Genomic DNA, 13,966 nt, shown 5'->3' on the forward strand with positions numbered 1-13,966 from the left:
AAATTTTCTTCCCAGGCTCAGGCTGCATGAAGAAAAGGTTATTAAAGACAGGCGACATCATCTCAAAACCTACCCAAACTGTTTTGTCGCGAAAGAACTGATCGACTGGCTGATTGAGCACAAAGAGGCTTCCGACCGAGAGACGGCGATTAAACTCATGCAGAAATTAGCGGACCGGGGCATCATTCACCACGGTGAGTGGGGGACAGTCGAAGGCACGTGAGCGGAAATGAAGGACGGCATCTTCTACTCCAGATAGGGACCTTCCCCTCTGAGAAACACAACATTTTACTTTGGCTCCTGTGTACCTTTCCCAGCTCCATTTCCTCCCGCCCTCCAAGAGGCATTTGGGTTTCTTTCCATGGATTTCTTTATTACGCATCTTTTAGCAACTTGTGTTTTTTTAAATGATTACAGAGACGCGTGCTTGTTCTTTTGCAGCTTGATCAACATGCTTTTGGGGAGACTTATCTGCATTGATAGTGCGTCTCGTTTTCATTGCTGTGTATGCTGTGTGGAATTGTGCTGTCATACATTTACCCATGGACATTTAAGTTGTTTCCAAGCTTCTGCTGTTACTCTCAATGGTGCAATGAGTATTCGTGGACATGTCTCCTTGAAGTCTCTAACCCTGGCCCAGATCTTGCACGTGCCGTTATTCACTCGGGCTGGAATGCCCATTCCCTTCATTTTTGCCCAATTGCAGTTCACTGGAGAAGCATCCAGTCCCCAAGGCTGGGTTGCTAGGTACTCCTCCTTGGGGCTGCCAGTATCTCCTCCTCTCTTTCATGGCCTTTTCATACCACATTTTAATTACATGTTGACATTTCTCTTTATCTCGCTAGATTTTACATTCTTTTTTTTCTTTTCTTTGTTGATATTAGAGGGAGAAAGGGAGAGAGAGAGAAAGATAGAAACATTGATGAGAGAGAACATCAGTTGGCCACCTCCTGCATGCCTCCCACTGGGGAACAGGCCCACAAACCGAGCATGTGCTCTGACGAGGAATCGAACCAGCGACCTCTTAGGGCATGGGGTCGATGCTCAACCACTGAGCACACCTGCCGAGCAATTTCACATTCTTTACAGTTGATAACATCCCAATATCATGCTAAAACAGTTTTTAGAATGAATGATGAATTGAATTTTGTGACCTTTTTAACAGATGATGATGATGATGATGATATGATAGCTAATAACATTGAGCACTTACTCTGTTCCAAGTACTGTGCTAAATACCATCCATGTGTTAAATTATATAGTAGAGTATTTGAGAAGTTAGATAGTAAAACAAATCTTAATTAGTATGTTAGTTCATTTGAGTAAATAAATACAATTTTTTTTTTTTCTTGTTTGCCCCTCTCTGTGTATTGTGTTTCAGTGTGTGATGAGCACAAGGAATTCAAGGATGTGAAACTATTCTACCGCTTTAGAAAGGATGATGGCACCTTCCCATTGGACAACGAAGTGAAGGCCTTCATGAGAGGACAGAGGCTGTATGAGAAGTATGTTGCACATAAAATCCGCCCCTATAACCTTAACTTGTAGAGAGAAGCAGGGCTATTTTCGTCTTTTATCATGTTGATTTGAGCCTGGCTCTTCCACGTGGGATGGTTACATAACTGTTCCTTTAATAATGAGAAACCTTGATCACTCGTTTGCTTTTCTCTTTGCCAGGAATTAAGTCAGTTTCCTGAGATGCTTCATAAAGAATTTATTTAAATAGTGTTTTCTATATTTAAGACAATTGAACAAAACCCCAGAAGTAGAAACAGAAGGTTGGAGCTTGATGTTTGCCATCAAATGATGCAGTTGCCCCTCCTCTCTGTTAAATCTGTTGTATGACGTGGAGGTGTAGTCTTGCAAATGACTCGAGATGCAGTGTCAATGCAGTGGAAGTTGAAGTTCAGGTCCAGAAAGGAGTAGTGAGAGAACTTCAGACAGCAGGATGATCTAAGGGGGAAGAATCCCTCAGCATTTTGATAAATGAATAGACTGTGGTCACGGAGTATTTGGTTGGTGGATCTTGAATCTCCCCAGTGTTCTCTGAGCTGATCTGCTATTTCTGTGGTTCCTATTCCATCCTACCTTCCTTCTTTCCCTGGGAAACCCAACAAGAAAGGAGTGCAGGAGCAATGGTACCCCCCTCCCCCGGGTTGCCTTTCAATGGTCCAGGGAGTTGAAAATATGTGTCAATCACATAAAAGAGCCTACTCTGTAGTGGGTGGATTGGTGCAGGGGGAGAGGGGCCCAGTGGGCGGATTAAGTATCATGATGGTTAGGAGCGAGACAGTGTTGCATTCTAGCCCTGTCACCTTGCCTTTGTAAACCTCAGTGTCCTCTTTTACGCCATGAGAGTGGTGATAGCATATACCTCCTAGGTGTGTAATTCTTTGTGGGAATTTAAAAAATAAATGGTGTCAAGTACTTAAGCATGTAGTTCAGTAACTCGGGTATGTTGTTAGACCCCACTGATGAAAACCATTTGACCCAGGTATGTGATCTTGACTGGGAATCAAACCTGTGACCCTTCGGTGCATAGACCAATGCTCTGACCGCTGAGCAACACTGGCCAGGGAAACCATTTTGGATATTAACAGATAGTGATGACCACCCCTGATTCTGTCCCCCCTGTGTCCTGCCTCTGTCCCAGTTCTGTTTACCTCTATTTCTCAAGCTGGGATTAAGTCCAAGTACTTAATGCCCAATACGTATTAGTTCACCTGTCACTTGCTTCTCGTATTGAATTATAGGAAAAACCTCATCTGACACATGAATTTGAATGGAAGGGACCCATCAATGCTTCTGTTGTCTGCTTGAGTGTGTGTACATGTTTTGTTGCTGGTTTCTTTTACTTTCTTGGTTCCTTTTGGAAAATCCTAGCAGGTGTTAGGTATTTAAATTATCATGATGGTTCCTTCAAGCTATAAGATTCTATGTTGTCAAAAACATGTTATTTCCAAGGAAGGAAGCTACAGTTTGTCTCTTGGGATCTGGCTGACCACACTGTGCGAATTGGGACTAGCAATAACTGAAAATGTCTGAACTATTCTTGCTAATGGGATGAGTATGATGGCAAGACCAAAATAAGGAAAGTTGAAGAATTGTCAAACCTAGAAAACACTTACTCCAGCCCCTGAACAGACTTACAACAGCATCTTCTGTTGCTTCTCCCCTTCCATGCTCTGCTCCCTTCATGCTGAACTGAGTGTCTCTAAACCATCCAAGTCTCCTCTCTGCTTTCTGGCCATTTGTTAATTCATTAAACATACAACAAAAATTCATCGAGCCCTTACCACATGCAAGCACAGTTATGGGCACTGGAAGTGTGCCCTGGACCAGACACACAAAGCCAATGCCCCACGGAGCTTGCGTTCTAATTAGAGGTAGACCTTAAATGGATAGCACACGAAGAGGAATGTAGAATACAGAGTTTTGAGTGCTAGAAAGAAGAAGATACTCACTGACAGTGGTGAGAAATTGTAGGTAGGAGGGTCATGGAAGACATCACTGAAAAGGTGACGTTTGAACAAAGTGAGCCTTGCAGATATCTGGTGAGAGAGCATCCCAGACAGAGGGCACAACAGGGATGAAGGCTTCGAAGCAGGGATGTGCTCATTGTATTTTATCTCAGCAAGGAGGCCAGAGTGTCCAGAGGGCAGGCAGTGAGGAGAGAATACTGAGAGATGAGTGAGGCCCTTAAGGCCATGGTAAGAATGGAGGATTTTAAGGTAACGGGAAGCCACTGGGGAGCAGGGAGTCGAGAAGTGGCTCCCCATTCCGAGGTGCTTTTTGTATATGCTGCTCCCTCTGCCTGGAGGGTTCTGACACTATCTCAGCCCTTCCCCCAGTTCACTCTGACTCTTCCTGGCTCCATGCTCGGTATGACCTTCTCTGCGAATCCTTCCGTGGCCCCTTAGGGCTGAATTAGGTGCCACGACTGTATGTTTACCCATCAAAGAACTGTATTAAAATGTCATCTTTCTTCATTTTCTGCATCGGATTATGGACCACAGGGTAGGGACTGCTTTATCCTTCTTTGTATGTCTTCTAATTGCCATGTGCCTGGCCAGTTGGGAATGGTAAATATTTGGGGAAAAGTATGAATAGGTTCTTTGATCCCTGGACGAGTTGATTAATATTGCTGTACTTTCTCTGGGTGCAGTTGGCTTTTCCAGTCTCTAGTGTTCAGTGTCTTTATTTCCAAGTAAATTTATTTCCCCAAACTGCTTGTGAAATTAGCACTAGGAAAAGTAATTTAATAAGCACTTAACCTTACATGAACTGGCTGACACCTTGCAAATCTTGGCCCCTACTTTTGGTTGCTGAATCATGTGGAACAAACTTTGGGCCCCTTGGAACTGATGACACAGTTTACCTATTTGGTCAGTGGTGTTTAGTGTAATTATTTTTATGCATTACATGTAATTATATTTTATGTATTTCCCTTGTTTCCTTGGCCATCTTTTCCATGGGTCTCAGCATGTATTATTATCTTGTAAGTTTCAGATACTTTAAACAGTAATATTAAGAAGTGCATTGTTGCTTTTGTTCATAGCTCATCTTTTCAAGTATTTCATTTATTTTAAGTTGAAGGGTTTTTTGGTTTTTTTTTCTATATTATTTTAGCTAGAACCCTTGTTCAGGATATCTCTAACATTTGAGAAAGAAGGTCTTGAAAAATACAGGATGGGGCAAAAGTAGGTTTGCAGTTGTTCGTATAGAAAATAATGCACTAAATAATAATACAAGAATAAACTTTGTGTTTCATGTACTCGCAGTTGTTGTTTTTTAAATCCTCACCCAAGGATAGTTTTCTGTTTATTTTCAGATAGAGTGGAAGGGAGGGAGGGAAAGAAAGAGAAACATAGATGTGAGAGAGACACAGCACCTGGTTGCCTCACGGATGACCCAACCAAGGCTGGGGACAAACCACAAGCGAGGTACGTGCCCTTGACCAGAATAGAATCTGCGACTCACTGGTAGTGGGCTGCTGCTCTAACCACTGAGAAAAACAACCAGGGCTCATGTCCTCTCAGTTGTAAACTTACTTTTGCCCCACCCTGTATATGTTTTTTTTTTTTTTTTTTCCTTTGAAGAAAATGACAACTGAAAATATTTGTTGATTGCTTACTATGTATTGGACATCCTGACCAATCCATTTTATTTAATCCTTATAACAAATTGTATGCTATCATTCTCTCCATTTTATGGGTGAGAAAAATTTGGCAGGGAGAGGTTAGGTGTTTTGCCAAAGTCATCTCACTAGTAAAAACCAGCTGCTGTGCCTCAGTGGATAGAGCATTGGCCTGTGGACTGAAAAGTTTCGGGCTTGATTCCCGGTCAAGGGCAGGTACCTGGGTTGCAGGTTCAATCCCTGGCCCCGGTCGGGATCATGCAGGAGGCAACCAATCGAAGTGTCTCTCTCACATCAATGTTGCTCTCTCTCTCTCTCCCTCTCTCCCTTCCGCTCTATCTAAAAATCCTCCGGTGAAGATTAACCAAAAGAAGAAAAGTCAGCTGGGATTTGAACCCAAGAGCCCAGAGTCCAAACTTACTGCTACTAGACTGTTAATAAATCTTTCCCTTTCATGGAGATTATGTGAATCAAATCAGTATTTACTTCAAAATGTAGTTTATCTTAAAATGTAAGGTGGAGTTTGCAAATATCAGGGTATGGAACTTTCTGTAAAATCTTTTGAACCAGCCCAGCCGGTGTGGCTCAGTGGTTGAGCGTTGACCCATGCACCAAAAGGTCACCACTTTGATTCCCGGTCAGGACACATGCCCAGGTTGTGGGCCCAATCCCCAGTGGGGTGCATGCAGGAGGCAGCCAATAGATGTTCTCTCTCATCGATGTTTCTCTCTCTCTCTCCCTCTCCCTTCCTTTCTCTCTAAAAATTAAAGAAAAAAACAACAACAACTTTTGAGCCAGCTGGTGTGGCTCAGTGGTTGAGCATCGACCCATGCACCAGGAGGTCACTGGTTCGATTCCTGGTCAGGGCACATGCCCAGGTTGTGGGCCCAATCCCCAGTGGGGGGCATGCAGGAGGCAGCCAATCGATGTTCTCTCTCATCGATGTTTCTATCTCCTCTCCCTCTCCCTTTCTCTTGATTTTATTTTATTTGTTTTAAAATCAATTAAAACAAATAAAATTGAAAAAAATTTTTTTGGAAAATATTCCTAGATTCTAAAGCAGACACTGGCAAGAGAGCTGATCTCCCTCTGTGGTAAATCTATGTGGTTCCGTCAATGGGATCAAACAACAACACCTTTTCTTGTCATTTAGGCTCCCCGAGCACTCCCAGTAGGTGATTTTATCTGAACTTCCTTAGCAGCGTAGCAGGAGGAGCCCGGGCCGGCAGTGAAGTCATTCTGGGTGGTGACCCGCAGCCTGAGAGGGGCAGCGCAGACGTGCTGGGGTGGCAGGTGTCACACGCTGCCTTCCACAGCTCGCGGGGCTGGCTGCGTGCTCAGGATTTCCTTTCTGCTCTGCTCTTGCTTGTTTGCTCTGCGCTATGAATAGGACTTGGTGAAACTCGGTGGTTTCTGCAGGGGCTTTGCTGAGCCGCGCTGGTTTGGAGGGACCGTGTTTCTCGCCCACGGGGCGTTTCTCCGTCAGCTGTTTCCTAAGACAAACCTGGGTGTCAGAACTAAACTTCGGTGACTCGGCTGCTTCTGAATGTCTTTGTCACCCCAGCAACCTTCACTCGGAGGAACTCGAGGGAATGCTAATGCAGGGGCAGAAGCTGGCCCTTTCCGGTTGTCCCGATGTGAGAAAAATTCTGGGTGAGCTGGTGACACGAATGCTCCCGCGCAGGGAGACCCAGCAGGTGTGGGCTTTGGAGTCACCCAGCCCTGGTTTCCTGTCTCCGCCTCACAACTTGTTTGCTCTGTGACCTTGAGTAGACCGCTGGTCCTCTCTGATCTGCAGTCTGAAATGGAGACAAGGCTGGGACGCACATGGAAGAGCTGTTGGGAGGATTGAATGAAATGTGGTCTGTACAATGCTAAGCACAGGGCTTGACTCAGAGCGAGAGCCCAAGAAATGTTAGCTGCTGCTGTTAGAGTACTAAATAATAATATACATGAATGATACCTATATTCTTGTATTATTTTAAAATTTAACCTTGCACAGTACTTAGGAGTCCAGGAGCCAGCTGCCTGGGTGTGAATCCTGGCTCTGGTGCTTTGGGCGTGTGGTTTCACCTCTGTGCCTCCATTTGCCCACCTAGTAAATGGAGATGTGGCTTGTGTTGACCTCCTAGACCGGTGGGCATTACATGAACTACTGTGTATAAGCACACGGGCCAGGGCTGACCTCAGCATGACTGCATCCTATTGCTGACCTCCTGCGGCCGGCCTGAAGGGAGCTCGAGAGAGGGTGTGCGCTCCTGGACCAGTGCCCAGACTTTGTCATTTTGAGGAATTCCTCTGAGCACACCCAGGGCACAATGCATATTTCATCAACAAGGTTTCATTAAACCTTCACCTCACCGTGCACTGAAGATGCAAAGAGTAAGGCATGATGTCTCTCCAGGAGGGGCTTACAATTTCCCACTGAATTTCAAATGGGCCCAAACACCCCAGACACATAGCACGTGAACAAGCAGTACAATTTCTAGTTTTCAAGTAAAACCTTTGTAAGCAGGATCAATATCCATAACTTAAAAGAATACATCGAATCTGTGTACACTCCCTTCACATGCTAGAAGATACTCAGAGTGCATGTAGCAAACTACAAAAGTTGATTATCTTTCAACAGTTATCAGAATAGAGCTCTTTAAGAAAAAAGTTGTGGCCCTGGCCGGTTTGGCTCAGCGGTTAGAACGTCAGCCTGCGGTCCTGAGAGACCCGGGTTCGGTTCCCGCTAGGGGCACGTGCCTCGGTTGTAGTTTGTCCCCGGCCCTGGTTGGGTCGTGTGGGTGGCAGCCACTCGATGTGTCCCTTTCACGTCGATGTTTCTTTCTCTCTCTCTCTCTGTTCCTCTCTCTCCCTCCCACTCTACCTGAACAAAAAAATGGAAAAATGTCCTCGGGTGAGGATAAAAAAAAAAAGTTGTGTGGCTCAAGTGGCTCAGTGGTTGAGCGTCGATCCATGCACCAAGAGGTCACTGGTTCGATTCCTGGTCAGGACACGTGCCCAGGTTGTGGGCCTGATCCCCACTACAGGGCATGATCCCCAGTGGGGGGCATGCAGGAGGCAGCCAGTCACTGTTCTCTCTCATTGATGTTTCTATCTCTCTCTCCCTCTCCTTTCCTCTCTCTCTTTAACATCAATAAAGAAAAAAGAATTTTTTTAAAGAAAGAAAAAAGTTGAACTCAGAATTATTAAGTGTTCTATATACTGATAAACAGAATTAACTATTAAAAAAAAGATAATACAAGTTTGAGGTACAATTTGGACCTTCTTTGATAAAATAGTTTAACCACACATTTTAAACTAACCTTGATTTTATTTTCAGACATAGAGGAGACTTCTCAGTTCTAATTTAACCTCAGCTTTAAATGAAGTTAAATCCCTTCCAGGTCTGGTTCATAAAGACATTAGTTTAGTTTTTTATCCAAAGGGTTTTAGGTTTCTTCAACAGCAGGACTTTCTTTCTCCATCCTCTGGTAGTCTCTCTCTCTCGTCTGCCTAGGAGTGCAGACGCGATCGAAGGACTGGTCCAAAGGCCTGTAGGCCATCCGATCTCTGTTGAGTTCCTACTGCTTCCTTTATATTCTCTCCTCCTTAGACGGAAAAGAAATATAAGGGAGAAACTGTATCGAGAGGGGAAAAGCCCTTTTGTGTGTTTTATCTTATCAGAGGTTTCTCTCCCATGTGCCCCTGGGATCTTTTTCCTGTTCCCTCCCAGTGCTTGGCACAATAAATATTTGCTGAATAAACAAAGGACTCTGCAGGCTGTGATGGCTACGAGCTGCTGAGCTTGTACCATGAAAGCACTCCAGACAGCTTGCTTTTAATGATGAGTGGAATAGCAAGAGGTTGACCTTGCCTTGCCTCTTCAGCGTTTACAAAAGCATCGTATACATGAACACGTTGGGTCCTTGTACAACTCTATGAGTTATATCCAGTAGGCACAGTTAATCCCACGGTAGAGGTGAGGGACATGAGCTAGAGAGAGAATGATGTCACCCTAAATCACGAAGCTGGAGTTAAAAAAAAGTCTCCAAGCATCTGACTCCATCTTGTGCCCTCTCCGGTATAGACATGCTTTTCCCAGTTCTGCAAGTGGATTCAAATTCTGCATTCAAAATATGTTTGAATTATTTTTGCCAACTTTAATAAAAATTCTTTCTAATATGTTCTGTACAACATTTTCACAGTTTACCTGTGCTGCCCAACTAATTAGCAGCTTCGTAGAATCTTGCAGTAAATGATCCTTGCCTTCTTGGTTTCTTTGAAGAGTGTCCAAAGTTTGCAATGTAAGTGGGTTAAACGTTGTTACCTTTTGCAGCCTCTTATCTGGATGACAGGGGCTGATTATGATGCAGTATAACAAATGCCAAGAACTGTAAAGTGTCTTGAGATTTTACCCTACTTGCCAGCGAACAAATTTGCCGGCCATCATGTCATGGATCCTGGAAGAAGACATGTGAAACTTGGGTTGGGGACAAAGGACTGTTTATTACCTTCAGCAGTAGTAGTAACTAGAGTATCGTCATTTCCTGGAACCAGTTCCCCAAGCCTTGTTCCCACAGAACAGCACAACCACGGCCAGATGACACCTGCCTGGGCTGGGTTACAGAAGAGGAATCCCAAGCTTGAAGAACCTGAAGCTTTTGTAATTGTCGTCAAGAAGACCTGCTCTCTGGCCCAGAAGCAGACATTATCTATAGCAGATTGGACCATAAGCAAATCTGCCCCTTTGTTCCAGAGGGAAGACACTAGCTTTATCGTCCAAACCTGTTCATTATGCAAACGTTCTTGAGAAGATGCTTCCGCTTGCAAGATAGGAAGAGATGTAAGAGACCCATGGAGACTGATCTCCCAACAACGAAAACAAAATGCACAAATTAAGGACCATCATCTCTTCTGTGTATTTAACAACTTTAGAACACAAATTTAAGTGTTTTCAGTCTATGTGCAGAGGAGTGTCAAGAACCAAAATTCAACTGAGTAAAGAGGAAACTCAAATTGGCTTTATTAAGCAAATGATGAATTGGGCAGCATCCCCTCTAACAACTAGAAGTGCTGTGCAACGTGGAAGGTTTATAATGGAAGAAGGATGGAGCAAGGGAGCTATTAGTGAAAGAAAAAAAAAAGGATCATTTGGGGGCAGGACATCTTTTCTTTGGGGGAAGGGAAGGGTTTTTATCATATAGGTTGCCTCTTCTTTCTATGGGAGATGGAGAGGGTCCACGTGACAGATGACTGATGCTTGACCAGAAAATGCCATACTGGTTGATGAAGATTATGTTTCTGGGAGAGGTTGAAACTAAATTAGATCAGGTATCTAATCTAGGTTTTGGGCCCGTGGTTTTTTCTTCAACAGGCATTGAAGAGACAGTGGAGGAAGCCTGAAGGCTCTGACAACAGTGAAAGCAGCAAACGCAGGGCATTATTGATGCTTATTCTGGACCAAGCACTTCGCGTGTCATCTCATTAAAGCCTCATTCGAAGCCGGGGGATGAGTACTGTTACTCTCCCTGTGGCAAATGAAGAAACTGAGACGAGGGAGGTGAGCTGACGCTTCCCTTCACACAGCCGGGGAGCAGGGGGAACGTCTGGAGTCCTGGGTTCTGGCTCCAGAGCCCACAGTCTGAACTGTTTTCGGTCTGCAGCTTCTACTTCCCAAAGAGGCCACAGCCTCCGGCAGGTGATGGCAATAATGAACACCGCTCGAGAGCGGCAGACAGCACGCCACTCGATAGACTTGTAAATGGGCCCGGAAGGATGCTGTCTCCTGGCTCTTACCAAGTCCTGGTTGGGGAAAGGCCACCCTTCCCTGCTACACAAGACACGGCGCTGATATTGTTCACGCGCAGAGCAGTCGCAGGTCTGCTGTGCTTGTCAGAAGCCATCAGCCGTCGATGGTCACCTACGGATTTCTAGTTCTAGTGGATTCTTTAGAAATGACTTGATTTAGAGGTGAACACGTAGACTGGATTCACTGATGGAGAACACCTTCACGGGTTGCTTCTGCCAACTTTTCCTAATCCTGTTTCATTGCGAGGCTACGATCCAAGTCTCCGCAGCAATGATTTCTGCCCATCTACCTCTGCAGTTACTTTTCACCTCAGTAAGCTGGAAAAACCATTGAAGACTTCCAGAGTTGGAGAGGCACGCCTCAGGGTTCTTTCCCTGACACTGACTGGGGCTTTCAACCTTTCTGAACCCGTTTTTCATCTGTAAAATGGAAAGAAAGTGCATAATTCACATCTCAGGACTAAATGACATAAAGTTCCATGGAGTCTCATCGAATGCAGGATGTGTTACGTTTCTAATGTGTAAGGAAAAATGCATGCAAAGTATCCTGTTACCCAAGTTGTGTTAAAAACACGTGCCTTTATATGCCAGTTATATTCAGCATGATAGGGTGCAGGGCATTTCTCTTTGTCTTCCAGATCCGTTCTCTACCCTTTTCCAACCTGCGATAGGCCCCAGAGGGCTTCTTTATATGGACTGCAACAGGCTTCGTTGCAGTCGGCTAGGTCATTGGGAGGCACAAGAAGCAAGTAGGTGCAGGGGAGGACAGTGAGGTCAGAGTTTATTTCTCTGCTCCTTCCCCCTATTGAAGGCCAGAGCTCCGGTCAGGCAGCCCTTTCCATATGCGTGTCTGATTGAGGCTCTGGAAACTGCCCTCTCTCCTTAAGCCTAAAGTTGTTCACCATCACCACCATCCGCCAGTCTGGAAGCATCACCACCCCTTTCAGTTTCCCTTAACCCTGCCCATAGCTTTAGGAGTTCTTTAATTATGAACTACCTTGTATTCGCTCTTTTGCACATTCTTGACATTTCCTGCTGGGACCCTGACTGATAGAGCCCGTGAGGTCCACCTGGGAACTGAAATGAGTTGTGTCCTGCCTTGAGTGGAGAGGAAGTCAGAAAGATTCCCATCAGTGGAAAAGTCACTTACTCTTTCGGTTTTTTCCTGAGCGTGGACCATGTGTGATGTGAGGGTTAGAGTTGGCGCAGGGTGCCCTCAGTAGCCACTGTTAGACAAGTATGGAGTATAGTTGGATTAAAAGAAATAATTCTGCTCCTGTATCACCTTGGATTCCAGCCTAGCAACCAGAGCAGCCATCTCTCCAAGGTGACTGTGCCTGATGTTTCAGTATCCTCAGAATGACTAGAAGTTCTTTGACGTCATGACCTGAGGTCACACACATCTTGAAGCCTCCGTGTCCAACACATAGCGCGTGCCCAATAAATGTCTGTCAAAGAGATGAATAGATAAATGGATGCATGGTCATTCTTATTTAGGAAAGAAATCAATGGACAGGCCCCTTTTTTTCTAACCTGTGGAACGTTCAAATTTGAGTAAAACCAGTAGTAGAGATTGGCTATTGTAAGGTCACTCTGATTGTATTTACTCATTGTAGCTCCTAATGATACACAGTCAGAGCATAAGAATGATAATCATAGAGCATTTCTCTGCTCTAGGCACCATGCTAAGTATTGCTCACATTTATTTCTTTTACTTCTTCCTATACCTCTGAGAGAGAGACATTGTCACCATCGATGTACGGGTGAGGAAAGTGATTTTGAAATGGGCTAAGTAACATGCATTAAATCTCCATTAGCTAAAGAGTAATTCTAGCCAAAAGTTGCTCATAGCACAGGCTCTTTCCTTTCCCACCACTGGCATTAAAAATTGACAATGTAAATTCCTTGAGTCAACCTATGGAAACTGAATACCATCTCTAGCATTCTTTGAATCCAATGACTAGTTTACATCCAGTGCCATTTTCTTCCATCTGGAAGTGATTAAGGACACAGAGTCTCTTCTAGAGGAAACAGCTCTTGTTTGTTTTGAAGTGTTAAGATTAGTCCTGATCAAGGGAGATGGGGCAGGGTGAGGCTTCCCCAAACATTCTACAACAAGGAGAAAAAAATAACATACACAGGGTAGAAGAGGGGGAGGACCTTCTGAAAGAAGAGGCGGATATTGAAGCAAAGTAAAAGCAGGTCTTGTATGAGCGATACAAAGGGGAGACGGGCTGACAGATCTCAAGGGAGAGGGTTATGATTCCGTTTCTCCAGGCTTGTGCGGAGGCTCCTTGGGTGGGTGGCTTTGTCTTGAAACACAGAGATGATTCCAAGAGGTGTAGTTGCTATGTTGTTTTTCTTCGTTTGCTAAATGAAAACACCCCTGCTTCATTATAGTTTTTTCCCACAGAGCTGGGAAATGAGCAAAGGCATTGTCCCACCCAGTGAAAAAAAGCACCAAAGGGACAAAAAGCATTTAATAATTTCAGGGCCCCTAACAAAAGCGTCTTTTACCCAGAAAGAAAGAAAATCGAGATGACATCTTTAACTTTATTAAAGTTAAATTTGTAGTTAAACTTCAGCTATAAAGTTAAATTTATTGACGTGTAATACATATAAAGTACACACGTGCTGTTCAATACATTTTCATAAACTGAACACACTAAAGAAACCACCACCCAGAGAGTATTTTTATGAACTGCAGGCCAACGCTCTAACCGCTGAGCCAAACCGGCCAGGGCCCAGAGAGTATTTAAAAAAAATTTCCCTTTGTATTCTACCATGGTTGAGTATCCTAAGGAAAAGTAACTTTTGCATCTGTGTTAGCATTCTTTAGAATATAAAATATTCTTTTAAGAAACTGGACTTCTTGCCCTGGCCAGTTTGGTTCAGCTGTTAAGCATTGGCCTGCGGTCCAGAGAGACCCGGGTTCGGTTCCCGCTAAGGGCATGTACCTCGGTTGCAGTTTGTCCCCAGCCCTGGTTGGGTTGTGTGGGTAGCAGCCAGTCGATGTGTCCCTTTCACATCGAT

At 44.4% G+C, this 13,966-nt stretch overlaps 1 protein-coding gene across 1 annotated transcript in view; it reads left to right on the forward strand.

Annotated features, from left to right (window-relative positions):
- The window catches only part of DEPTOR (DEP domain containing MTOR interacting protein), a 130,420-nt gene that overhangs the window by 40,430 nt on the left and 76,024 nt on the right, over window positions 1–13,966 (forward strand). The window contains exons 2-3 of the mRNA XM_036264216.1: window positions 16–194; window positions 1,382–1,505. Coding sequence (XP_036120109.1) covers window positions 16–194; window positions 1,382–1,505 — 303 coding nt within the window. The remainder of the gene's footprint in view (window positions 1–15; window positions 195–1,381; window positions 1,506–13,966) is intronic.

Source organism: Molossus molossus, unplaced genomic scaffold (assembly GCF_014108415.1).
Source record: "Molossus molossus isolate mMolMol1 unplaced genomic scaffold, mMolMol1.p scaffold_m16_p_16, whole genome shotgun sequence".
Lineage (NCBI taxonomy): Eukaryota > Metazoa > Chordata > Mammalia > Chiroptera > Molossidae > Molossus > Molossus molossus.